Source organism: Trachemys scripta, chromosome 19, assembly GCF_013100865.1.
Source record: "Trachemys scripta elegans isolate TJP31775 chromosome 19, CAS_Tse_1.0, whole genome shotgun sequence".
NCBI lineage: Eukaryota > Metazoa > Chordata > Testudines > Emydidae > Trachemys > Trachemys scripta.
In genome coordinates, this window is record NC_048316.1 from 18,713,919 (window position 1) to 18,739,661 (window position 25,743).

Genomic DNA, 25,743 nt, shown 5'->3' on the forward strand with positions numbered 1-25,743 from the left:
GCTCCCTCCCCTCCGCCGAGCCGGCCTGGGCCAGCGCCCGGCTCCCTCCCCTCCGCCGAGCCGGCCTGGGCCAGCGCCCGGCTCCCTCCCCTCCGCCGAGCCGGCCTGGGCCAGCGCCCGACTCCCTTCCCTCCGCCGAGCCGGCCTGGGCCAGCGCCTGGCTCCCTCCCCTCCGCCGAGCCGGCCTGGGCCAGCGCTCGGCTCCCTCCCCTCTGCTGGGCCAGCGCCCGGCTCCCTCCCCTTCCCTGAGCCAGCCTGGACGAGCACCTGGCTCCATCCCTTCCACTGAGCCAGCCAAGGCTGGGTTGGAACTGGTGCCATAGAGACGATACCCAGCACAATCCAGCCCTCCCTGTGTTCTCAGCCCTGGGAGCTACAGCTTCCCTCTCCCACCTTACCTGGCTCGCCTGTGTCGCCTTTCTGCCCTGGCCTCCCGCTGAGGCCCGGTACTCCAGGGTAGCCATCTTTGCCGGGCGGTGCTTGGCACACGTTCTCCTGAGTTACTGCCATGCCCAGGATCATGGCCAGGGTGCTGGCTGCCAGCCAGAATCTGCCAGCCATTCTACCTCTGCAAGCACATGGGCCCCACAGCGTGAGCCATGCCTGGGACAGTCCCACAATTGCTCCCCGCTGCGGGAGTCACCCCCCACAAAGGGCACAATTCCAGCCAGGGACAACAGCCACTTCCCTACAGACCCCTGCCTGGACGGAGGAGATTCCCCAACACACACACACACACACACACACTCTCTCTCTCTCTCTCTCTCCCTGTCTCTGATTGGGTGAGAGTGCCCCCTCAGTCACTCTCTCCTACACACACACACACACACACACACACACACACACACACACACACACTCACTCACTCACTCTGATTGGGTGGGAGTGTCCCCTCAGTCACTCACTCACACACACACACACACACCTAGAGTTGGGTGAAATACTAGCTGCACAAGCCCCTCCAGCCTGTGAAGCCTGTTGTCACTTTTTTCATTGCCCAGGGTTTGCAATGGGCCCGTTTGGAAAATCATAGAATCATAGAATCTCAGGGTTGGAAGGGACCTCAGGAGGTATCTAGTCCAACCCCCTGCTCAAAGCAGGACCAATTTCCAACTAAATCATCCCAGCCAGGGCTTTGTCAAGCCGGGCCTTAAAAACCTCCAAGGAAGGAGAGATGTCCCTGATATTTCAGTTTTGAATTTGTCTCCAAAACCATTGCGGAGATGGACACTCTCCTTCACTAACCACATCGGTTATGTTGTTGCTATGTCTGTGTGTGTGTGGGGGGGTGGAGGTGGTGGTGGTGTTGGAGCTGCTGGGAAAGGAGACGGGGAGCAGAAGCAGAAAGCGGCAAAGCAGCGGGCTTTCCTTACCTTTGGGGGCTGCCGTGCCCAGGGCGGGGGCTGGCTACCAGCGGACAGGGACCTGGAAAGAGACCATCACAGCTATGCACAGAGCAGCAGAACCTGAGCCAAGTGTCAAAAAACAACTCAGTCCCCTTCTCTCCCTCCAAGGGGCTGGTGATTCGAGGGGCAGTTCTAGAAGCATGCGGGGGTGGGAGGGGGAGATAACAGATTAAAGGATTGGGGGGGGTCTCTGCTCACTTGTACCTTAGAAACAGGAGGCCTGTGAAGTCTGCTGCCCCTGGTATTGTGGTTCTGGGGGCAGAACCATGTGCATGCTGAGAGTGCGCACAACCGAACTGGAGGGGGTAGGAATGGCCCTTTAACAAAGATGTCCTTTCTCCAACGGGTGCATTGGGGTTTAATAGACAGGGTGAGATTCTGGCCTTTTTGGTGTCAGTGACCAAGGCTCCCCCCAGTCTTTTAAACAGTCAGACTCTAATTCTTTTCCCCTCTCCACTGTTCACACGTCACTCCCAATGTCACCGCTCACCAGTCTTCACCCCAGAGTCAGCACCGGGGCAGAGATGACCCAGCCAGCCAGAATCACACCTGGTCAGAGCCAGCAACCAGGTTCAGAACTGGTTACATCCCGGCCATGGTCAGCATGGGGGTATGACCAGAGTCAGGAGTGGGCTAGGTCTGATGCAGATACACAATACAGAGCCCAAACGCCGCTCCCAGGCCCTAGCTGGGGGCTGAGACCCTGACCTGCGCTGCAGGGGACACCCCCATCTGCAGGGCTGGGAGAAGAACCCGCTCACAGGTGACCCCAAGCCGGGAAGTGCTGTGAATGTCAGGGAAGACGGGCCCAGAGACGCTAGCCCCTTGGGCAGGGAATGACCCGATGAGAGCTGACTGCAGCTGGGCTGGGCTCAGAGATGCCAGGAGCAGCAAGGCAAGAAGAGCGATTGTGGGCAGAGATGCGGCTGTCATTTCCACTGCAGACTGGCTGCATGGCAGGGAGAGAGGATGGGATGCAAACATCCCCCTGTACAGCTTGGCTGGGGCCCCCTGTGCACTGGCCTTCTCAGAGGGAGAGCAGGGCCTGAGGGGCTCCTCCCTTCCCTGCTCCCCGCAGCCATGCAGCTGGGGTGGGGCCGGGAGCTCCTCGGCCCAGGACAGGCGAAGAGCGAGGGGTGCAGAGAGCTAGTCCCAACGTGGCGGGAAGGGCCTGAGGAAGAAAGGCTGCGGGATCCCGAACCCAGAGACGTGCCGCTGGAGAACCAGAGTGCAGCCCGCATGGGAGAAGCACACCCAAGCAGCGCAGAGAAAAGTCACTTACCTCTCCCGGAGGCTGGCCGAGGCTCTGTGAGCAGGCGGCTTCGTTTGGTCTCTGACCTTCCCCGAGAGGGAGAATGAGGCGAAGGGTGCGGGGGGATGGGGGAGGGATTGCGGGTGGCTCTGTCCGGTCAGGGTTGGAAGAAGCTGCTGAGTTTCACTTCCCCACCCATTTCCCCTTTTCGTGTTTACCCCCTGCCCCGTGCTGGGTCTCCCGGAACAATGGGAACGTTCTGGTCAGCAAAAGTGCTAACACTTTTAGACTCAAAACCACAGCAGAGCTGGGCAGGCCAGGTCCTGCTTCCTGCCCGGTGCCTCCCTGGCCCCCCAGCAGTCCCCACGGCAGGACACCACTGCACACACCGAACAAAGCCCCGGTCCCTGGCTCCAGGAGCTGGCACTCAGAGGCTAAGGTTTGCGGGAGGTGTGACACAGCATGTGGCGTGTGTGCAAGAACAGAGTAGGACACCAGGGCTTGCACTACATCTCACCAGAACTGTGATGGGGTTCTGTGTGAATCCTGCACTTTGGATGGGGCAGGGTGTTCTCAAGAGGCAAACTCAATAAACCGGGATTTTAAACACAGAAAATTGTAAAACAAATTCCATGGTGTTGCTATGAGCTGGATGAAACCTTGCATGGGTTGAGTTAAAACCTCATAGAGATTGACAGGTGTGAACTCACCCGTCAATTAACATCACTGTCAGAATGAGTTTGCCAGACACCCCTCACCTATAGAGGGTTTTCGTGAGTGTTTTTCGTGGGGTGTGTGTATGTGTGTGAGTGTGAGTGAGGGAAGGCAGGACACACAGAAATTGAGACCACACACACCACAGAGAGAGCCAGGAAGCCAAGCAGGAGTTGGTGAGCACAGAGTGATGCTGGGAAAAGCTAGGGAGGGGCTTTTGGGTCTGTGTTGGCCAAAGAGGCCTGGGGTAAGCCAAGAACCTGCTCCTTTTGCTCTCGGTTCCTCCTGTATTCGGAGACACCAGACTTTGTACATTCCTTGTAAAGAAACAAGACTGTGTCAAAGCAAATACCAGCCTGCACTGGTCTTCCCAAGGTAACATCCCCAGGGATCCAACTAGCCGCTCTAGCCAAAGAGGGGCAACAACATACAACCATTGACCCCATGCCTTATCCCCCCAACCCTGTTCCCATCCCCTGTCCCATTCCCCATCGCCCCCCCAGTCCCGTTCCCATTCCCTGTCCCATTCCCCATCGTCCCCCCAGTCCCATTCCCATCCCCCCATCCCCTTCCCCATCTCCTGGTCCCTCTTCCACTCGCTTTGTGGTTTCTCAGCAGGAAGACACACACAGCAGCAGCAGTTTGTCTTTGCCCTGCCCCTCCCCATCCCATTAGCTTGGCTCAAAGGGGCAGGTGGGGCTGGCCCAACATGCTCCAGGCCCTTCCCCCTCACAGGCTCTAGCGGTGTGCCCTTCCCCCACACAGGCAGCTGGCACCACCCGCCGAGCCTGCCTTTGGCACTAGACTCGCTTTGAGTCACCTGCATTCGTTTCCCTCAGACGCTGTAGCCAGCAGCAGGCACTGCATGGCGCCCTGTACCTTTGCTGACACCAGATCGAAAAGAACTGCCAGAAAGTGTCCCCCTGGCACTGCAGTGCACCCATGGGGCCAGTGCAAAGCCATTAGCAGCTCCAGTGTCGGTGACTGATGACACACAGAAACCATCCAACCGACGGCAATGAACGAAGGGAAAAACCCAGAGAGACACGTGTGTCTGAGCAAAGCCCCCAGAGCCAGAGTGCAGGGAGCAGCCCGGAGGAGTACAGACACTCATACAGACACAACAAAGTGAACATGCTCACATTTCCTGCATATTTTTACATTGGTATTCCAAGTCCTGTCTTGGCTGCACTGCATAGTGGTCAGAGCACTAGGGTGATAGAGACAGCATGGATCTGCACATGGAAGAGGTGAGTTACTCACAGGGGAAGCCAATTTTAGTCCAACAAGAGCTGAAAATGTGAGCTCTTGTAAAGGGAAAATCATGCTTTGCCAATCTCTTAGAATGCGTTGAAGGGGTCAGCAAACATGGACAAGGGTGATCAGTGCATATAGTGTGCTTGGACTTTCAGAAAGTCTTCGACGAAGGCTCGTAAGCAAAGTAAGCAATCATGAGATCAGAGGGAAGGTCCTTTCCTCCATCAGTAACTGGTTAAAAGACAGGAGACAAAGGGTAGGAATAAATGGTCAGTTTTCAGCATGGCAACAGGTAAATTGTGGGGTCCCCCAGGATCTGTACTGGGACAGTTCATAAATGAGCTGAAAAAAAGGGATAAAAAGTGAGGTGGCAAAGTTTGCACATGATACAAAATGACTCAAGATAGTTAAGTCCGAGCTGACAAGGCCGGCTTTATGATCTGCGGGGCCCGATTCCAATACCCGGTGGCGGTCCGGGGCTTCGGCGGCAATTCGGCGGCGGGGGGTCCGCTCTGGGTCTTCCACAGCACCGAAGGACCCACTGCCGCCGAAATGCTGCCGAAGACCCCCAGAGCAGGGCCCTCTTAGGTGCGGGGCCCGATTCCGGGGAATCGGGGGAATCGGCTTAAAGCCGGCCCTGTGAGCTGACTGCAAAGTGTCACAAAGGGATCTCACTAAACTGGGTGACTGGGCAACAAAAAAACCAAAATGGCACATGAAATTCAATGTAGCTAAACGCACAGTAACGCACATTGGAAAACATCATCCCGACTAGACTGACAAAATGGTGGGGTCTAAATTAGCTGTTACCACTCAAAAAAGAGATCGTGGAGTCATCGCCTTAGCCCCTGCTCGCCATGAGGCCCCACCCTCTGCTATCCTCGTCCCCCCAAGGCCCTGCCCCTGGCCAGGCCAGAAGCGAGAGCTGGGCTGTGTTAAGAGCCACCCAGTGGGCCTGGACCCTCCATTGCCCTGGGCAAAGGGACATAGGCCACAGGCAGGTGGAAGGGCCGGGGCTCCCCACAGTAGCTCGGGCTCCCTGGGTGGCTCTTACCACTGCGTCTGGCCTGGCCAGGGGGCGGGGCCTTAGGGGGAAGAGGAGGAGCGTGGGCGGGGGGGACTCCTGCATGTGTCCCGTTTTTGCATTTTGAAAAGCTGGTCACCGTACTAGCCATACAACCAGCATCGGGGCCCTCCAGAGCTTCCAACCTCGCCTGAGAATCTGAGGGTGCTCACACTGTGACAGGGCACTCAGACACTCAGAGTGGCCTTGGGGTTAGACACAGGCCTGCCCCTGAAACTAAGGATCCAAATCCCTTAGCCTCTGAGCAACAGGGCTGGCTTGTGGACTCACTGGGCAGTGTGTGGGGTTGGGACGAGTCTTTGGTTTGTGGGACTCAGGAGAGTTGGAAGATTCCTTCTCAGTCATCATTTATTTAGATTGAGTTGGTGTTGGTCCTGCTTTGAGCAGGGGGTTGGACTAGATACCTCCTGAGATCCCTTCCAACCCTGATAGTCTATGATTCTATCAGATCTTTCCTATCCTGGGCATGGTGTATTTTAACTTTAGCTTAGTTACTGCTCTGCACACAAGATGTCCCATCTGCTGGGAGGGGGCAGTTGACTCATTGGCTTGAGTCATGCATGCTAAGAAGAATGCAAAGGTTTGGAAGAGGCATAAGTGTGATTGGTGGCAATCTCACTTGCTGCAGACAGACAGTTAACTGGGCAGAGAGAGAGAGAGAGCATGCGTGACAGAGCGCTGTAGCCATTAACAATGTATTTTCAAGGCATACTTCACACCTATCCTTCTGATGCTTTTCTGTATCATGACTTAGAGTTGGACTATGCCCGGGGTACAGTCTTCTAGAACAATGAACAGCTGTGTCACCTCAACCGTCCAACCTGGGGTGCTCTTTACAATGTTTTGCTGCTGTAGCTACCACTCCTGGTCTGCTAACGCCCAACCTCCAGCATGTAAGTCACTCCCAGTTATATTGTAGGAGTGCTGCCGCCAGCCACTCTTGACTTCCTCTGCCGGCTGACACCAGCATGCACCTGGTCCCAGACGTTCCCCAGAAATGTACGTCTTGTACTGCCCAGCTCTCTCTTGGACAATACAAGCTCATAGAAAGTCCGTCATTTTATTAATAGAAAATGATATGCACAAATCCTGTTATCCCAAATGGAGGTTCCCAAACACTTCAATCCAAACACACTGGTTTAGATGAAACAATAAAACAAGTTTATTAACTACAGAGGGATGGATTTTAAGTGAATACAAGTAATGCGGCTAAAAGTCAGAACTGGTCACAAGAAAAATAAAAGTAAAATGGAACGAACGCCTGACGTAACAACCTAGAGTGAATTCAAAGCAAGGTCTCTCTCACCACAAGTTTCAGCAGTACTATTGGCTAGACTTCTTTCAGTCAGAATCTGTCCCCCAGTCCAATGCTACTTCCTTTGAACTTCAGGTGTCATAGATGCTGTGGGCAGAGAGAATGAAGCGATTAGTGCAGACAATTGATAAGGGAAGCTAAAGGTATCTGTGAAAAATGTATGGCTGGTATGGTTAAGGACAGCAAGAAATAATTCTTTAAATATATCAGGAACAAATGAAACCCTAGTATAACATTTCTGTCAAGTGTTGTCAGGAGCAACAAGGGCCACCTTCAATATTTTAGGGTGTGATAGTCTGTAACCATCTGCATCTGCCCTTCTCCCTTAGAGTCCTCTCCTTTCTTCGAGAAGTATCTCCAACTCAGGTTCAGGAGACACAAAGTCTGTGTGGACGGGAATCCCCTGCTGTTTCTTTGCTAAACTGTAGATTTTTCTCCCACACCATCTTTCCTGCCAAAGAATGGCCATTTAACAGGCGATGGCCCATTTGACCTATTTTACACTTGGCTGAGGCGTCAGCTTGTCCTTTGTCTCTGAGGAACTGGTTTGGCCACAGCCTGGCCAGCTGCTGCCCCTGCTTGCAGGAGAAGAGAGTTCAGCCAGCAGCCCGGGAAGCAAATCACAGAGCTGCCAGCTCACCCCCCTTGTCCCCAGTGGGTTTACCTGCACGCCTGGATTCTTCCCGGCCCCTCCCCAGACTTGGAATATGTCTTAGTAGCACCGTACAGTGGAATGTCGCCACACTTATTTTATCAGGGCAATATTGACCAGTGAGAGATGAATTTTCAAATGATACCTCCCAAGGCATACTTGTACAAAGACTATTATAATGGTGTGCAAGGGGCGAATACGGGGGTACAGATCGTCACACCGTCCTTCTCTAGCTCTGGACTATACCATTGCTACTGTAAGCCTGTAGCTAGGGCGCTAGAGAGAAGGAGCCCTCTGCACTGGCGAGCTGGAGCAAGAAACAGAATAAGCAGATCTGGACATGGGCGAGACCTACCCACAGAAGCCAGGCAGCACTGCCCCCTAGGGGCTGGAGATGGACTGTCCAAATACATTCCTGGGCTCTGTGATTTCAGCAAAGCGTGAGTGGGATGCCCCAGAGAGGAAAGTGGGTGGGACGTGAGATGTCAAAGGGACATTAGGCGTTCACACTGGCAGATGGGGCAACGGAGGCAAAGGACACTGTCCAAGGCGGAAGTTTTACTTACCATTCCCATAAACCTTGTTGGTTTTTCTCCAGTAAATGCTGGGTTCCCGTTCCCCTTATTAATTACGTGTTCTTTGTTTCACACACACAGACACGATGCTTGGGGGAGGGGATGTATTGCTTGTCAAGGACACCCAACAGAGGGATTTAGTTTTCCCAGGTGTCGGGGTTGAGCTAGTGTGTTTACTGATTTTACGAGGAGCCCTATGTGAGGGTGCAATCTGGACTGAGGAACAGCTGGGTCCCCTCAGTTCTCCAGCCTGGGGTGCCTTTTACACTGCTTCGCTGTGAGAGCAACCACTCCTGGTCTGCTCCCCCACAGACTGCAGCATGTGAACCACTCCCAGCTCTACTGTGTGAGTGGTATGGCCAGCCACTCTTGAATTACACTGCAGGGAAACACCAGCTAATGGAGATAGACCTATCTCCTAGAACTGGAAGGGACCTTGAAAGGTCGAGTCCAGCCCCCTGCCTTCACTAGCAGGACCAAGTACCAATTTTGCCCCAGATGGCCCCCTCAAGGATTGAGCTCACAACGCTGGGTTTAGCAGGCCAATGCTCAAACCACTGAGCTATCCCTCCCCCCTAAATAAAGGTTCTCATTTTATTAATCAAAAATGGCATGCACAAAGTCTGTTATCCCAAATAGAATTTCCCAAACACTTCAATCCAAACAATCGGGCATAAAAGTCAGAACTGGTTACAAGAAAATAAAAGTAAAACACAACTAAGGCCTAACTGAACAAGCTAAGTGAATTCAAAGCAAAGTCTCTCACACCACGTTTCAGCAGTCTTACTGGCTCAATTTCTTTCAGTCAGGATTCCTCTCCCAGTCCAATGCTGCTTCCTTGTTCTTTGGGTGTTGTCGAAGCTGTGGGTAGAGAGAAAGGGAGAGATCATTTGGGGCGTCTGCTCTCCCTTCTTATAGTTCTTTCTCTTCTTTGAGAACCATCTCCAAATGAGGTTCAGGAGATAGAAAGTCTGTGTGGATGGGAACCCAAGCTGTCTTTTTGTCAATATGTAGATTTTTTGCTCACACCCTCTTTCCTGTCAAAGAATCACCACTTAACCAGGGGATGGTACATTTGATTTCACTGACACCTGTTTGAGTTGTCGTCTTTCCTTTTGTCTCTAGGGAACGGGTTTGTGACTGCTTCCCAGTTGGAACATGTCTTAGTAATATCATACGGTAGAATCTTATAACTTTACAGATAATGTTGCCACACATATTTTACCAGTACAATAATGATCAGCAAATTATGAGTTTTTGGATGATACCTCACAAGGAATACTTTGCAAAATTTATCATAATTTTGTTAAAGCAGTGAACATAGGGGTACAGACTGTCACACTCTAAAATATTGAAGCTGGCCTTTGTTGCTCCTGACAACACCTGACAGAAGGATTATACTAGGGTTTTATTTGTTCCTGATATATTTAAAGAATTATTTTGTATATTATTACTGTCCTTAACAGTACCAGCCATAGAGTTTTCACTGGTTCTTTTAGCTTCCCTTATCAGTTGTCTGCATTTTTTAACTGCTGGTTTTCACTCATTGCTAATGTCTCCCCTCTTTTCCCATATGTTCCATACTGTTTCCAAGATTCTCTTGGCTGATTCCAGAAGTAGTCAAGGGCATGCCCATGCCACAGACACCACAGCCAGGCCCTGCACACCGACCAGAAAGGTGAGTGTGAGGGTGAAGCCTCTCAGTCTAATGACTTCCTACTCGTCAGCTCAGTATGTGGAAGTGTGTCTGGTATGTCTGTGCTCTGCCAAAAGCCCAGCCTTGGCCCAGGCACATTATCTTTGGAAATGGGGCCTGTCTGGCTCATGCTTCCTCTTCTCCCCAACACTGATGGACAGTGTGTGAGAGCTCTGTGCCAGTGGACAGCAGTGCCTCCAGCAGACAGGGAATGAACTCCTGGCTTAGCCTGCCCACTGGTGTAAGAAAGGCTGGGGCAGGCACTCAAAGGAAAGTCAGGGGCATGGAAGGAAACAGCCTCTGAAGGCTTCACATCCCTGTGTCCCCCACTGGCTGTGCCTCCATACTATGTAACAGCAGATCCCACAGGGTCCTTCCTTGCCCCACACTGTGATGTGCAAGTGCCCGTGCCAGCTATTACAGGTGAACCCCATCTGACACATGGCTTAGATTTCAGGAAAGTGTTTGACATGGTCCCCCCCAACATTCCTACACACAGACTGGAGATGTGGGTGTCTCAATTTGAGGGTCACTGCACCATACTCCCCCTTGGTAGTCCCTCGAGGGCACCCACTTCGGGTTTCCAGCTCCCAGCCATCACCTCTCTGGGTGTGTGTGTGTGTCCTGCATCACTGTACCTTCTGACCGGGGTTTTATGGCTGCCCAGCTCTCTGTCTTACACTGGGATATCCCCGGCAAGCCAGACTGCCTAATGCCCAGCATCTGTGCTTTGCTCTCCCTGAGAACTATGAAGACTGTATTGCCAGCAGTTACGAGTTACCACCCAGCTTTTCCTAAGCAAGCACCTTTACTCTTAAGGGAAAAAGCCTGACAGAGAAAACATGAAACACAATAAAAGTTCCTACACACCTGCTGAAACTGTCCGCAAGTCCCGCATCAGTCTTATGGGGCATTGCCAGGTCAAAGCCCTTCCAACCCTTCTGCAAGGGTTGGAGCTGCCTTGGCCAGATGGTCCTGTCTGTTTGCTGGATCAGAAAGAAGACTCCGAGTCACTTTAAATGCAGCCTTTTTCTATCAAACGCCATTTTTCTTTGGCTCCTAAGTTACTGGACAATGCAGCTTGAACCACTCCATGCAAGCCACTCCAGGGAGTGGTACCCCTCTCGAGTTGTTTAGTCTTAGTGACTCACCCTAATCCCGCCACCCCCATTTTTAGTTCCTCTAGGAGCTGGGTAACTCTCCCCCATGGAATTGACCACAATCAAACACAACCCATTCATACCGGTCCCCACAGACAACACACGCAGCTGCACTACCTGTCACAATGGCCACAAGGTGGTGCTGCCGCACGATGGAGGCACAACTGGCTGGGATCATTTTCACGCCGAGGAAGTATTAACAGTCCCTGTCAGATGAATGAGTGGTGCTGGCCTGTCTGCCAGCCAGATTCTCATCTGCAGCCGGCCTTGTCAATTCCACGGCTGCAGCGTTTTCTCAAGAACTCCCAGAATCCCTGGCTGCCGCGCGCACAGCCCGTATGATGGTGGAATCTGAGCGCTGACTTTTATTCCATTCTTTTTCCATGTCCTTTGCTGAGACTAGAGAAGTGGGGCTGCAGGCATTCGAACGCAGCCTTTGATCAGCTCACCAGCCGTGTACACATCCACTTCTCTGGCTGGGCCCTGTGACAGTCTGGGCGCAGCTCTTGCTACCTGCTAGTGCCGACTTGACAAAACACCGTGTGCTGCCCTCGCTGCTGCTCTTTGAAGTGGCAAATCTCTTTGGGGTGTCTGAGTTCCCTTCCACGTGGCTCTCTGGCTCTAGGAAGGGGACAGGGAATCTGAGCTTGGCTGGCGGTTCCCTCTTCGCTGTGAGATGGTGCAGCTCTTTGTGCCTTCGCGCCCTGTGCAGAGACTAAATCCTCCCTCACTACCTGGGCTCATCTGCACAGTGACAGGGCTTGGCGCTACCTGGGAGATCCTTTGCCATGGTCACATCCAGCCATTTTGCAACTGTCTCTCCAGTGCATTAGCAGCCGTGGGGAGCTGGCTGAGCAACCCCCCACCCCAGTCAAGGTTGGTTGACAGCAGAAGTTGTCTCTTAGCTAGGGTAATCCCACTCCCTTCCCCAGTCACCACCGTTAGCCAGAACCAAGGTTCCAAGTCACAGCTCCAACACCACAGCCCTGCACTTGATCTGAAAGAGCAAAAGCAAATCTCCTCGAGGCTAAAACGCTGCGGTGGGTTGCGAGGGTTTGCTGGATGGGATCAGCCATTGCCCACGGATACCGGTTGGGAGCTGGGACACCGTTCCCAGCCTTGGTTCTGGTTCAGAGCTAAACCAGAATAACAGCTACACACAGACTGGCCCAGTTTTTCATAGTTTCGTAGGACTTACGGCCAGAAGAGACCATTCACCCATCTTGTCTGACCTCCTGCAGAGCACACGCCAGAGGACGCCATCCAGTTACTCCTGGATTGAGCCCACTGACTTGTATTGGACTAAAGCATCTTTCGGAAAGGCAGCCAGCCTGTATCTTGACTCCTTGGGCTAGTGCAAGTTGGTGTGTAAAGCCGCTTTACTCCCCCTCAAGGGGAGACTCCAGCTCCCGAACTATCCTTGGAAACCGAGACTCATAAAAGATTAATCTTTAATTCCAGGAGACTCCAGGCCAATCCTGGAGGGTTGGCAACCCTGGCCCTCAGGCGGCTTTTTAATTGCAGGTTTTTAATTGCAGTGTAGACATATCCAGTGTGTCCTGGCTGGTGCCTGCACACCGCACCTACACCAGGCCACGGCTTCATGGAGCAGTGGCTCTGTTTTGCCTGTGAGCGGTCCTGGGTTCAGATCGTGTGAACTCTCTGGGACAGTGTGAATATTCTCCCATCATCACACTCCAGGGAGGAAGGCAAGATGGGCCAGTGGCTCTGGTGCGAATCTGGCACTTGGCAGACCCCCATTCAAGTCTCTGCTCTGCTTTGAACTCTGGGTGTGGCCTCAGGGGAATCACGGGGGTGGGGATTCTAAAGGTATTTAGGCCCCTAAAGACGCAGAGAGGCTCCTATTGGGAGTTTCAGAAGCACCCATGTCAGGTAGGCACTGGCTTTCATTGCTTCCAAAGGGACTTAGGCCTGTGTAGGCCCTTGTGAAAATCCCACTAGGTGCTTGTCTGCATTTTTAGGTGCCCAAATGCCTTTGAAAATCTTGCCCTTGGTTTCTCTTCCCGGGATTCACATAGAACCATAAAATATTAGGGTTGGAAGAGACCTCAGGAGGTCATCTAGTCCAACCCCCTGCTCAAAGCAGGACCATCCCCAACTAAATCATCCCAGCCAAGGCTTTGTCAAGCCTGACCTTAAAAACCTCTAAGGAAGGAGATTCCACCACCTCCCTAGGGAACCCATTCCAGTGCTTCATCACCCTCCTAGTGAAATAGTGTTTCCTAATATCCAACCTAGACCTCCCCCACTGCAACTTGAGACCATTGCTCCTTGTTCTGACATCTGCCACCACTGAGAACAGCCGAGCTCCATCCTCTTTGGAACCCCCCTTCAGGTCCTTGAAGGCTGCTATCAAATCAAATCCCCCCTCACTCTTCTTTTCTGCAGACTCACGAAGGTGTTTAGGCACCTATGTCTGAGGTTCCGCTGCGATCCCCTCAGGTGACTACTATGTCTTCAGGGAAACGGCCCCTGGGAGTCTAACTCTCTGCCTGTGGGCATGCGCGTTGCTGCCTTGCTCTAGGCACCCGGGCACCTATCTCCTGGCTAAGCCCAGCGATTTTCAAACCGGTGGAAGACAGGCATTCATTCATTCAGCTGAGCAGCTTGCAGGCAGGACCTGACCTGGGAGCTGTGCTCAGCACAGGCGCCAACTCCATGGGTGCTCCGGGGCTACTCCCTCCCTCCTATGGCAGCTGTTCTAGTGATTGCAGAAGGGGGCCAGGACCCTGGGTCTTCGGCCTCGACACCCTGACCACCGGGTTCTGGAGTCTCTCTGGCTCTGGCCCAAGGGCTGCTTACGTCGTTCTGCACAGGGGAACAGCTCTGAGTGAGAGACTGCCCAGGGCTTAGGGCACCCACCTGGGAGGTGGGAGACCCAGGGTCCAGCTCTAATGACCCGTTCGTTGTTTATCCCCAGGGGAACAGCTTCATCAGGTGAGACGGAGAGAGCCCCCTCCCCACACACTAGAGCCACCTGAGAGGTGGGAGGGCCCTGGTCAGATCCTTCCCCCCCCTCGCCCCCAGCGGCAGAGGGGGAATTGGACAAGCTCTCCCACAACCCAGATGTACTAAACATTATAAGCTGGGTACCCCTCCTCCCCCACCTGTTCTCTGGGCAGCGAGGCGGGCGCCTAACTCCTTCTCACAAGAACCCTCCGAAGGGCCTAAACCACCTGCCCGCAGGCAGCAGGCTCCCGGGCGTGGAGCGCTAGTGGGGCGAGGCACCTCCCTGCAGCCCGGACTCGGGCGCCTAGCTCTGGGAGGGGCGGGGCTTGGGACACACCCCTCTGCTGGGCGTCTCCCATTGGCTAGCACAGGCAGCTCCCTGCCTGGTGCGAGGGGCAGGCTCCGGCGCCCGGCTCTCCCCATGCTCTGCAGAGGAGCCTCGGCACAGTGTGGATCGCAGCGTGTTCCTGTGATCTTCTCAGCACTGCCACGCGTCACATCCCAGCAGCTGAGTCCCAGTGTGAATCCGGGCCCTGGGCCTGGTTCCCCAGCTGGGCAATGGGGTTGCTGGCGCTGCCCTGCCTTCTGGGCTGGCGGGAGGGTGAATGTGTTGGGTACCCCGGCGATAGAGACACAGCTTCATTTCAGGGAACAGCTCTGACAATCAGCCTGGGCCCAGCTGATCACTTTCCTGGGAGTGGCCCTCCGAGGCTGGTGGCTTCGGGCTGCTGTCAGCGACTGGTGTCAGCTCTACGCTCGGGAGCGTCTCTGCCCAAAGCAAAATTGAGCTGAATGTTGAGTAAAGGCTGCGAACCAGCCAGGAGCCCAAGGGGAACGGCAGGCGGTGGCGTTAGCCGCCCCTGACCTGTGCAAAGGGGCCCGGGCCGAAGGAGACAATGGTAATAGAGGTCTCTGTTACAGAAAAAACTGGCGGATCCTTCCCCATTCGAGTCCGTTCTCGGTCCTTTAGATGCAAGCCGTTCCTAGGGCCATCTCTTCCCACATGCCTGGCTCACCAGCAGTAACAGTAACGCTAATGGCCACGTGCCGTGCCGGTCTCTTTCCCAGCCCAGGGGAGGGACTAGCCAGGACTTGTCCTGTCTCTGACCCTCTGTGCTCCTGGAACAGCGGGTTCCTGTGCAGGGTGGGGCTCTGGCCATGCCTGGAAAACCTCCGGGCTATGGAGCCTCCTTCCTTTGCTGTCTGATCAGAAGCGAGTTTAAACATTTTCCGAACAGCCCTGTGGCACCTGCTCCTCTATCCTGGTGCCCAGCAGCACACCCAGGTGTGAGGCAGCCCCTAACGGCTCTCCTCCGCCTGTCACCTCCCATTGTCCAGGCCTGTCTCAGGACCCCCATGCCCTCCAGCCTGGTCTGCTTGAATGTGTGACCATGTGCATGGGCAGCAGCACTGGATTATGGGGGCTTTCTGCTGCCACCTCTTGGTGAGGCTAGTCAGTGCGGTGATTGCACACAACTGAGGGATAGCTCAGTGGTTTGAGCATTGGCCTGCTAAACCCAGGGTTGTGAGTTCAATCCTTGAGGGGGCCACCTAGGGATCTGGGACAAAATCAGTACTTGGTCCTGCTAGTAAAGACAGGGGGCTGGACTCGATGACCTTTCAAGGTCCCTTCCAGCTCTAGGAGATAGGATATCTCCATTAATTACTATTACTAATTACTTAACTCCAACTGTACTGGTGGCGCCCACCCCTCAGCCACGAGATCACTCTGCGGGCAGTGTGGAGTGCCAGGGAGGGGGCTGGGATGCTGGAAATGAGACAGAAATGGGGGGCAGCTGTGGGGAGACAGAGGAGGGCCCTAGGATGAGCAGGGAGCTGCCCGCGTGGGGAGCTGCAGGGCAGTGGATTATAAATGTGGCGCGGTGCTCTTATCAATACGGGCGCCACTATAGCCACCTCCGGAGCCAATGTCTCTGGACACCTGCAGTTGTTTGTTTCCCGCGTTTGCTCAGAGACGCTTTCGCTCCGTTCCAGTGAGAATGTGATAAATGATATGTAAACTAGCCCCCGAATCTCAGCCCAGCGCGTTCCTTGTGGTGGGTCGGCTGGGGAGAAATCGTGTCTGAAGCCCCCAGCGCGGCAGTAAATTCAGCATTTCCTGCTGTGCTGTGCGGGGAGGGGGACTGGTGGTTTGCATGATGCCCACCAGGTGGCAGCATTGCCTCAGCACAAAACCATGTTCAAATGGCAGAGCAAGGACCTGTCCTGGCCTCCTCAACAGGTTCTTGAACTAGGGACCTCGGCCTGACCCTCCTGCCCGGTGTGATGTGGGCGCCGAGCACAGAGACGCCCTCGGCAAAGGCTTTCCCGGTCCCCCATGTGGGCACAGGGAGTACCAGAGTTCGGTCGCTATCTAACCTCTGCCCATCATCTGGGTACCAAAGGCTAGCTGCAGATTTCCAGCATCCCGTTAATGCCTGACCCATCACACCAGACTGTCTCTTGCTTAGGGGCCTGGCACCTTAGACGCAGATTAAAGACCAGCTGAGCTAACGCCGACAGAACTGACCATACTTCCTCCAGCAGCACCCCTGGGAGGAGTGTTCCTTGCCTGGGGCAGCCGGGTCCAAAGCTGAGAATGGCCCCTTGGCACCTCCTGGCCTGTGTCAAATGGAGGGGCTCCCGCCCAGGTGCCAGCTGGGGCAGTGTGGCCTGGGGACAGGGCTGTCTCCTAGGCAGGCAGGTGCCAAACCATCCAGGGCTTTTAAGGGAAAAAGGAAACCCTTCAATTCCGCCCCGAGGGCCAGGCCTTGTTGGGAATCCTGGGAGGTGGCGGGTGCAAGCCTGCCCATGTCTAAAGGCCCCTCCCCCAGCCTCGTGGGAGGGACCACTGGACCCGGGAACCAATTGAATGCGGGGGACAACTAATGAACAACAGAGTCAGGAGTGGAGGTCACAGGTTCAAAACTAGGGATCCAGAGGGGAACCCCAGACAGCGCCCACTGCTCCTCAGAGCTGTCTAGGGAGCCCGCGGACGCCACCCAGAGGAACTCTGCCCGGATGCGTGAGACCAGGGAGGAGCAGAAATAGGCCCCACAGTTGCAGCGCACCCCTCGTCTAACATCCTCCTGGTGTTGCAGATGGGCTCTTTGGCCAGGGCCAGGAGGAGGTTGACGAGGTCTCACGACTTCGTGGGGCCATGGACAGGGTGTGTGAATATAAACAGGGTCTGGGGAAAAGTGCAGGAGGTTCTGGAGGAGCCGGACTAGGGGCTGCAACCTGGCGCATTTGCGATAAGCATGCGCCAGGTTCTCCCTCACGTTGCAGAAGGGGCAGGCATTGGGGATGGGGGTATACGCCCGTGCTCACGGCTCCATGGAGGAGCCGCCAACCGATATCCCCAGTGGGCCGTGGGACCAGGGTGGAACAGAGGCTGGCCCACCGGGGTTCCTCACCCTCCACAGGTGGTAGATAGTCTCGCCATTTGGTATCAGGGCGGGACACAAGGGTGAGGAAGTGAAACGTGTGGAGTATGAGCGTGTATAGTTGTTTCTTTGGTGCAGTTCGGACTGTGGGCGGGAAGGGGCCCGGAGGGCTTGCAGGACAGGAGCCTGATGGAAAGGTCGGAGGGCCTGGGGTGAGGGGTGGGCGGGGAGCACCCAAGGGCCAGGCAGCTAAGGAGTCCCACAGCAGAGCTGTGTGGAGCTCCGGCTCAGATCCTCTGCTCGAGGAGCAGGCTGCCACGTCCCGCAGCAGCTCCGGCCCTGTGATGGGAGCCCCGAGGAGTGACCAAAGCAGGGCAGATGGGAGCAAGGTCCGGGGTGGGGTGGCAGCCTCCTCACCAGGTCTGGCTGGGGAAAGCCCCCCAGACATGACCATTGCCCAGCAGCTGGGGAGCCAACAGCACCGGCAGCTCAGGGGAATGACCTTCCAGCCCCTGCCACCCTCTCCGCAGAGGGCTGGGTGCAGGGGGAGGGACACCAGGGGAACTGGTGGCGCTGCCTTTGATGCCAAAGGAGCACGCGAGCTCACAGGGGCGTGTGAATACACAGCCGCAGCAGGGCCCAGCGTGTGCCAGAGCAGCAGCACACGGTGACATGGGCACAGGGGCACGAGGAAGCGTGTTTGCTGAGTGAGCCCAGAAGGCACCACTCAGGCTGGGCGGAGGATCAAACCCACGTGGCTGCGAGAGGAAGCAGCGACCCGCAGGGCTGTCTGCTGAAGCGAGTGACTGCCACTCGTCTTGGTGGGAGGCAAACAGGGCCGGCTCTAGGATTTTTGCCGCCCCAAGCGAAAATAATTTTGGCCCCCCCCCCCGCCGTTTTTTTCTTACCCTAGCCCCGGCCCTGCCTCAACTCCGCCCCTTCCCCAAATCCCCAGCCCTGTCTCCTCCCCCCAGGCTCTCAAGCGACGCAGCCACTCGGGATCTCCCCCTCCCTCCTGGGTTTGAGAGCCTGGGAGGGAGGGCGAGCAGGGCAAGCGAGCGGCAGCAGCAGAGGTGAGTTAGGGCGGCCGGGGCACATTTTTAGGGGCGGCATGGCCCACGCCAGAAACTCACCCCTAAAAATGTGCCGCCCCAAGGACCAGCTTGTTTTGCTGGTGCCTAGAGCCGGCCCTGGAGGCAAAGCCCCAGCATGGCTCGTCTGTGCCACAGTACGGAGAGGGAGGGCACGGGGCTAATGGAGAGAGCACACGGGGCGGGAGCCCTTCGCAGGCCCCTGGTGCGGGCAGACGAGAGGGGCTGGACCGGACGGGGTGCAAGGCGGAACAAGCCAGGCCTGGGGAAGGGTGTGTCCTCGTCCCTAGAACCTTCTCCCCAAGGGACTGGCAACTGCAGGACCTGTCTCACTGCAGAGCTAGTCAGGCACCCAGGTCTGAGGCCCCGGGCTAGCCACACTGCAAAGCTCTGCCCAAGTTCCTGGGTCCTCTCTGGGGCGGCGCTCCCTATGCCGGTCGCTGGGATCCGGGGGGCACGTCCTGTGGCTCTTTGTGCTGCAGTCAGTTGGCCCCCCCGTGACTCTTTCCCAGTGCATTGTGGGAAAACTTGTCTGTCCTTCTGGGCACATGGGGGGACCATGGGAAGGTCCTGGAGGACTGTGATTTCACCTGCGAGCTCAGTGCAGAGTGGACGGGCGTCCAGCCCGAATGACAGCAGCACCTGGGCTCTAACCCGCCCCTGCCCGGCCGGCCAGCCTGGCATAACACAGATCCCACTCAGGGCGGAGGAGTTCGTGTGTGGACAGGGTGAGGGGGCGGTTCGGGGAACACCTAGGTAAGAGCCCAGGCTGACTCTGCAGAGGACAAACCCGCAATGGTGGCAAAGAAAGCCAACGGCCCGGCCTCTCTAATAGGCTCTTTCTCGTTGCTTCCCCAGTGGGGAGCTGGTAAATCACATTCGCTGGGAACAGCACAAATGATCTCTACCAGCCTAGCGCTGCCCCGAAAATCCAACGAGCCAGGTGAGACCAGAGAGAGGCAAGGCCAGCTCCTGACAGCCCTGCCCTGCCAGGGACCTGCTGAAGCCTCTCCAGCCACACGCAAGGCTGGCCGCCAGACTCCAGCCCACATCTGCGTCAACGAGGACAGAGGAGCAATGGGACCGTCCATGAATGCCCTTCTCCAGTGGGCCACTGCCACGTGCTCCGCAGAGGGTGCTGCTCGGGCAGCTGCTTTGGGCCCCACTCATGGCAGAGAGTTCAGCTCCAGAGGGGTGCTGGATTCCAGCCCCCACCCCACACACAGAGCCCTAGAGACAGACGCTGCCTGGCTGGCAGCTCCAGCGTATGGGCTTGCAGACACCTCACCCAATGGTTAACCAGCCCCACCACACACTATGGGGCCTACATCCCATGCGATCTATGGGAGTGTGAACTCAATGGCATTCGGCACCCAGAGATCTTTGGGGGTCCGAGACTGCGTCCCTGCTCTGCCATGTCACGGGCTAGTAATACACCACAGCTGGCGGGGGAAACTGCCTCAGAGCTGCCCCGTTACGAGCCCTGGTGTAAGGGGCATGCTGGGGTGGAGCCTGGGGGCAGGAGGCCAGGGGCCCACAGCTCATGGGTCTGTGAGATTCTGGGCTTCACCGCAGGCCGCTGGTACCTGGGCCAGGTTGCCATAGACTAGAGCAGCGATGGGCTGCTCTAACTTCCACCAGGGACCGTTTCAGCCCCCAGAGCAGCCCAGGATCCGGAGGGTGCAAAGGTGGTGTAGTCCTGAATCTCAGTGCCACCTCCCCTGCACATGTAGTTCCCTCGGCTGTCCGGCGCAGCACGGCCCTCCCTTCCCTTCCCCTCCCCTCGGCTCAGACCCCAGGACAGAGCAGTACGCAGGTGTCACCCACGTGCCCCTTGTTACAGCGCGCCCGCTTTGTGAACGCACCCAAGACCTCTCCGGGCACCGTGCCCACGATGGCCCACAGGGCACTTCATGCTGCTCCGGGGCGGGGGTCTTGCTCTGGGCATTCCTGGGGCAGACTTGTCACCGTGTGGTTGCTGTGCCCAATCGGCATGATGGGGACCCGAATGCTAAATGCATGGCCAGGCCCGTGCCCTTCCTCCCTCTTCTCTCTCTCTCTTTCCCTCTCGTTTCTCCTTCAAATGCTCTTCGCCCCCTTTCATCTCTCGCTCCTCAGCTCTTCGAGGAGCCGGCAGTAGTTCCCCGCCCCCCCCCCCACTCTGTTTTTCTGCCTTTGATTCCTGGTCCCTTCATCTCCATCTCTATTTACCGCTGTTCACTTTGCTGCGCGTCCCTCACGTGCCTTTCATGGGTCTGTTTGTGGCAGCTTCTTGTCTTTGTGTGGATTCCTGCCTCGGGCCCCTCCGCCTCACGGGGGTGAGGGGGATGGATGGGGCCATGGTGCTGCTGCCTGTTCACACTGGCCAGCAGAGCGAATGCCCCTGCGCTCCCCTGGGGCCGCCCTAGGGCTGGGGGCCGTTCCTCTCCTCTGTGCTAGTCCATCCAGGGCGGAGAGGGCCTGAGATATCTGCTCTGCAGCAGGGGCAGGGACAGGCCAAGGTGGCTTCAGCAGAGACTCTCCAGATGAAGCCCTGGCAGCTGCAGGTGGAAGATTTTCTCCTTCTCACTTCCCTGGCACTGCTGCCCAGGGGGCTGGCAGCTTTGCTCTGGGTTGAGCGGGCTCCATGTTTATTTCAAACACAGAGCTCTGCTGCTAGTTCCCCTTGTGTCTTTTCTTTCTTGCTTTCTCCTTTGCTGCCGTGTTGCACTGCAACCCCTTTGTTCTCTCCCCACAGCTCTCAGCCATGGAGCAGCGGTTTGGGAGGCCTTTCCCTGGGAGCAGGAGCTGTGTGTGTGGATGCTGGCTCGGGGTACGTCTGCACAGCCCCTGCCAGTCCCTGCAGCCCGGGGCTTGCACGAGCCACTCGCACTAGTGCCGTAGGCAGTGCTCTGAAGTTACGGATCAGGCTGGCGCTCGGGCTCTGAAGGCTGGGATGGCGGGTGGGCTTGAGAGCTGTCTGTACGGCTGTGTCTAGAGCGCTAACTGGAGCCCCACGAGCCCCAGTCTGTCGACCTGGGCTGGGAGGGTCGCTGCTGTGAGCTGCATAGACACCTTCACTGACCATATTTCTGACAAAGCTGGTCACGGGGATGGAATGCAGCCATCCGAGCAAAGGGTGGAACTGGGTCTGTTTCGTGGGCGGGGACACGGTAACGGTCTTCAGATATTTGAAAGGCTGCAATAAAAAAGATGGAGAAAAGTTGTTCTCTCTTGCCACAGAGGGCAGGACAAGAGGTGATGGGTTCAAACTCCAGCAAAGCAGATTTCGATTAAATCTCAGGAAGAACATCTGAACTGTAAGACGAGCCGGACAATGGAGCTGAGTGTGGAGGGAGGTCGTGGAAGCTCCTTCACTGGAGGTTTTCAAAAGGAGGCTGGATAGTCACCAGCCTTGGATGGCTTAGACATAACACATCCTGCACCTTGGCTAGATGCCTAGACTAGACTTGGCTAGATGACACTTGTGATCCCTTCTAACCCTCTGGTTCTATTTGCTCTGTGGTCTGACTCAGCAACAGAGCCGGCAGGCATGGCCAGGATCACTCGTCTTTCCTCTTTTGAAGACTGGTAGCGCGGTCCTAACTCTCCTGTCCATTCCCAGCCAGAATGTCCATTGCAGGCAGTGGGGCTCCAGATTAGCTTTGTTCTCTGCCTGCCGGATTGTCCAGGATCTTTTAGAAGCAATGCGTAGCCGTTCAGCAAATTTGTTAATGTGCACAATCCCGACACGTGAGCACGATCCCAGCGCTACACCGTCATCCCGACATGTGTGCACAGTTGTGATCTGCTTGCACAATCCCGGATAGACGTGCACAGTCAGAAACGCCCGCAGGAACCTGATACCCATGGCCCAGAGCCTTTGTCCTGTGGCGAGTGAGGAGATTCGGCCTGGAGGAGTTAATTCCTGCCAATGTGCCGGGCTGTTTTGCTCAAACCTCATTTTCAAAAGCAGTCGAGTCTCTGCCTTTTCTGAGTTTCCATCTCGTGGCTTGATTTCCAGTCTGGGCGCTGCTCCGCTGCCTCGCCCGCCCCCCCGGCCCTCACCCCAGCCCTCACCCCAGCCCCTTGCTCTTCCCCAGCCGCCTTCCCTCACATTTTTCAGTGCACTGTCCGTTACCCGTTGTAGCGGGGTGGTCCCCCTCTCCTGCCTGGAAGGGCTTAAAACAGCCCTGGGAGAGGGCTGTTGCAGGGGAAAAGCTGGGCTGACTGGGGAAGCGGCTGCAGCTGGGCCATGCCCCAATCCGGCCTCAGCTGGCCTGTATAAAAAGGCTTGAGCCTGGAGCTCAAGAAGCAGGCTCTCTCTGCTTGTAGAGAGAAGGGCCTGGCTGCAGGGGAGCTGAGCAGGGTACTGGGAGTGGAGCAGGGCTGGGGGAAGGCTAGAGGAGCTGGGGAGCTCCAGCCTGGAAAACCCCCAGGCTGCGGGCCTAGCTGAGGGCCTAAGACCAGTACCGGGGCTGCAGAGGGGCAGCCCAGCTCTAGAGAGAGGCAGCAGGTCCGAACCCCTTTGCCTGTGATGAGTGGCTGATACTGCAGTCTGCCCCAGGGAACGGGGGCTAGTAGCCAAGACTGAGGTGAGGTGGGGATTAGAGGGTTGGGGGTTCCCCAGAGAGGGGAGACCTAGAGGCAGAGTGTGGGGGTATTGCCAGGGGGCAGCACCCCAGATAAAAGGGCACCGGGGTCCGGGAGGGACATGGGCGCAAGCAGCAGCAGGACACTGGCCTGCAGAGGGCACTCCGACGACTGGTGAGCTAATTCCCGAGACGACCAGCAGGAGGTGCCGCAGGGGTGAGTCCGCACTGTTACACCGGTGCAGTGGGGACTAGCCCCGACCTGCACATCCGGGGTGCTGAGAGCAGCATCATAGAGCCATTCTGGCTGTGGGGTTTTCCCCTCTTTGCCTCTCTGCACTGCCCACAAATTTGACTCCAAACTCAGCTCTGATTCTTCGCCTGGACCTCGTGTCGTTTGCACCAGTGCAACGTGTGCCTCAGACCCTCCCGTTCTGAGCTAGCCCCCCCCCCCCCCGCCGCCCCCAGCATGGGTTTCAATGGCTGCAGAGGGAAAGGCAGGGCCACGGTGGATCAGGCTTGTGCTTGACAACAGGGACCTGCCATAAACGGCAGGGCAGCTGGTGGCAGTTTTCCTGTACAAAGAAATCAATACACTGATACCAAGCAGCAAAGAGAGGCCGCGCGGAGGCGTTCAGCTCAGCTCAGCTCAGCTCATTTCCCACAGAGATCGGCAATTTGGAAGGGAAAAGCCCTGTCGATTTTTGTTGCTGGGTGCGAGCAACCTTGACTAGCTGCTCAGACACCGCTGCGTGCTGTCCAGAGCGAGCTGTGCTCTGCTGGTGACGGTGAAAATGGTTCCTCCACCCACTGCTCCGCTCAGCTCCCCGCGCTGTCAGCATCCGTCTGGAGCTCCATTTGCTCTGCTGCGGCATCAGCAGAACCACCCGCTCAGCTCCCGTTAGTTACCCCTGCTCAGGGGTCAGCGAGGGCAGGACGGGGCCTGCAAACCTTTCGTTACTGGGGCCAGCGCGCTAGGGAAGAGCCCAGCTTCCCTCTCTGGGCCCAGGCTGTTTGCCCACCGTCCCACACAGGTGGATGCAGGTGTGCCACTCTCCTGCCTATGTTTGGGGTTCGTATCACCCTCCCACCAGTGTCTGTGTCACCCTCTCACCAGTGTCTGTGGGCTTGCGTCACCCTCTCACCAGTGTCTGTATCACCCTCTCACCAGTGTCTGTGTCACCTTCCTACTGGCGTCTGTGGATTCATGTCACCTTCCCACTGGTGTCTGTGGGTTTGCGTCACCCTCCCACTGGTGTCTGTGAGCTTGCGTCACTGTCCCACCTGAGCTCTTAGCACTAGATACTCATGATCTCTAGCCCCCACTTTCTTCTTCTCCAGTGTGCTGGGCTCAGATGTGCTGGAGCGCGCTGACCCTCAGTATAACCCCCAGATCTCAGTGCATGCCCAGCCTCAGAACGGGGGCAGCGACTCAGATCTCTGCAGTGCTTCAACCGTCCCCTGTGACTGCTTGGGCAAGAGGAAGCAGCCGGAGTATCTGTTGCCTTCACCTTCTGTGTGATTTACCAGTGCCAAGGGGCAGACAGAGATTGGTCCCTGCGCTGGCACAGGGTAGTGGACGCTAAAGATCCTGGCATCTCCTCTATGCGGCACTACCTTGTGCTCCTGCTTCCCTTGTCCCATGGGGATTTACAAGAGAGTGGAATTGCTGGGGACAGGTCTGCCCCATCCCCTGTGCTGAAGGCTGGTGCCTCAGCCTGTGTGTTTTGAGCCCAGAGCCAGTGTGGCCAGCCCCGGGCCTTCCAGTCACCAGCCAGGCCCCAAACTAACCAGAGACTGTAAACAACCTGCCTCGGGGGCTGTCTCTGCTGTCTGCGCTGGGCCCTCGTGAGCCATCTTTCCAAGCTCTTCTCTGAAACCAGAAGAGACGGAGACAATGCCAACTGAGATTCTCCCACAATCCCAGAGCTCCGGGAGCTGGGGCTTGATGGAAAACAGCAAACACTGTGAGACTGGCGCTAGCCTCACCAGAGCTGACAACAGCCTCTTGTGACATTTGCTGTCCGTCTGCCCCTGCCTGCTCGGCTGCTTAGAATGAACCCTTGTTACGGCGGGTACCGTCCTGGTCTGGGTGTGCGGACCCCGACGTCAGGGGACCGGATCCCTGGGTGGGGATGCGGGCACGTGATAAGCAATAGAAGAAGAACAGGGCTTTATTTGGGAAGGAGTCAGACGTCGTGAAACCTGGGCCCCACCGAAGTCACGGTGAGCTTTCCAGCACTGCCTCAGAGAGGAGAGCGCCCCCTAGTGATTCCCCCGCATCACTCCCTGAAACACCCTGGGTGATCTTTGGAAGTCTCCCAGCCAAGGGCTGAGCCAGTCCAACCCTGCGCGATTTGTGGGGTTTGATGGCGCTGCAGCCCCCAGTGGGGGCGTTCCCCACACATCCCTAACTAGAGGGGACCAAAAGGCAGACGGAGGAAGGGGGAAAGAGGAAAGAGAAGCCCTCTCCTCCCCTTGCCCCACTGCTCCCCTATGCGGCTCCTGTCAGTGTGGGGCAGTGTGGATTGTTTGCCCATGTTGGGTGGCTGGTGGCCAATAGATGGCACTGTCTGCCCAGCAAAGCCGTCAGCTCCTCCAACCGCCCCAGCCT

General features: G+C 56.4%; 1 protein-coding gene across 2 annotated transcripts in view; it reads right to left on the reverse strand.

Annotated features, from left to right (window-relative positions):
- C1QA (complement C1q A chain) overlaps positions 1-2,825 on the reverse strand; it is a 5,106-nt gene extending 2,281 nt beyond the window's left edge. Inside the window, exons 1-3 of one of the 2 annotated variants that reach the window (XM_034753264.1) lie at positions 2,689-2,825; positions 1,374-1,425; positions 399-568 (exon numbers count right to left, since the gene is read on the reverse strand). In XM_034753264.1, the coding sequence (XP_034609155.1) occupies positions 399-561 (163 nt within the window). In that variant the 5' untranslated portion in view covers positions 562-568; positions 1,374-1,425; positions 2,689-2,825. The remainder of the gene's footprint in view (positions 1-398; positions 569-1,373; positions 1,426-2,688) is intronic. The other variant, XM_034753265.1, reaches the window with a different exon arrangement.
- Between the last annotated feature and the right edge of the window lie 22,918 nt (positions 2,826-25,743).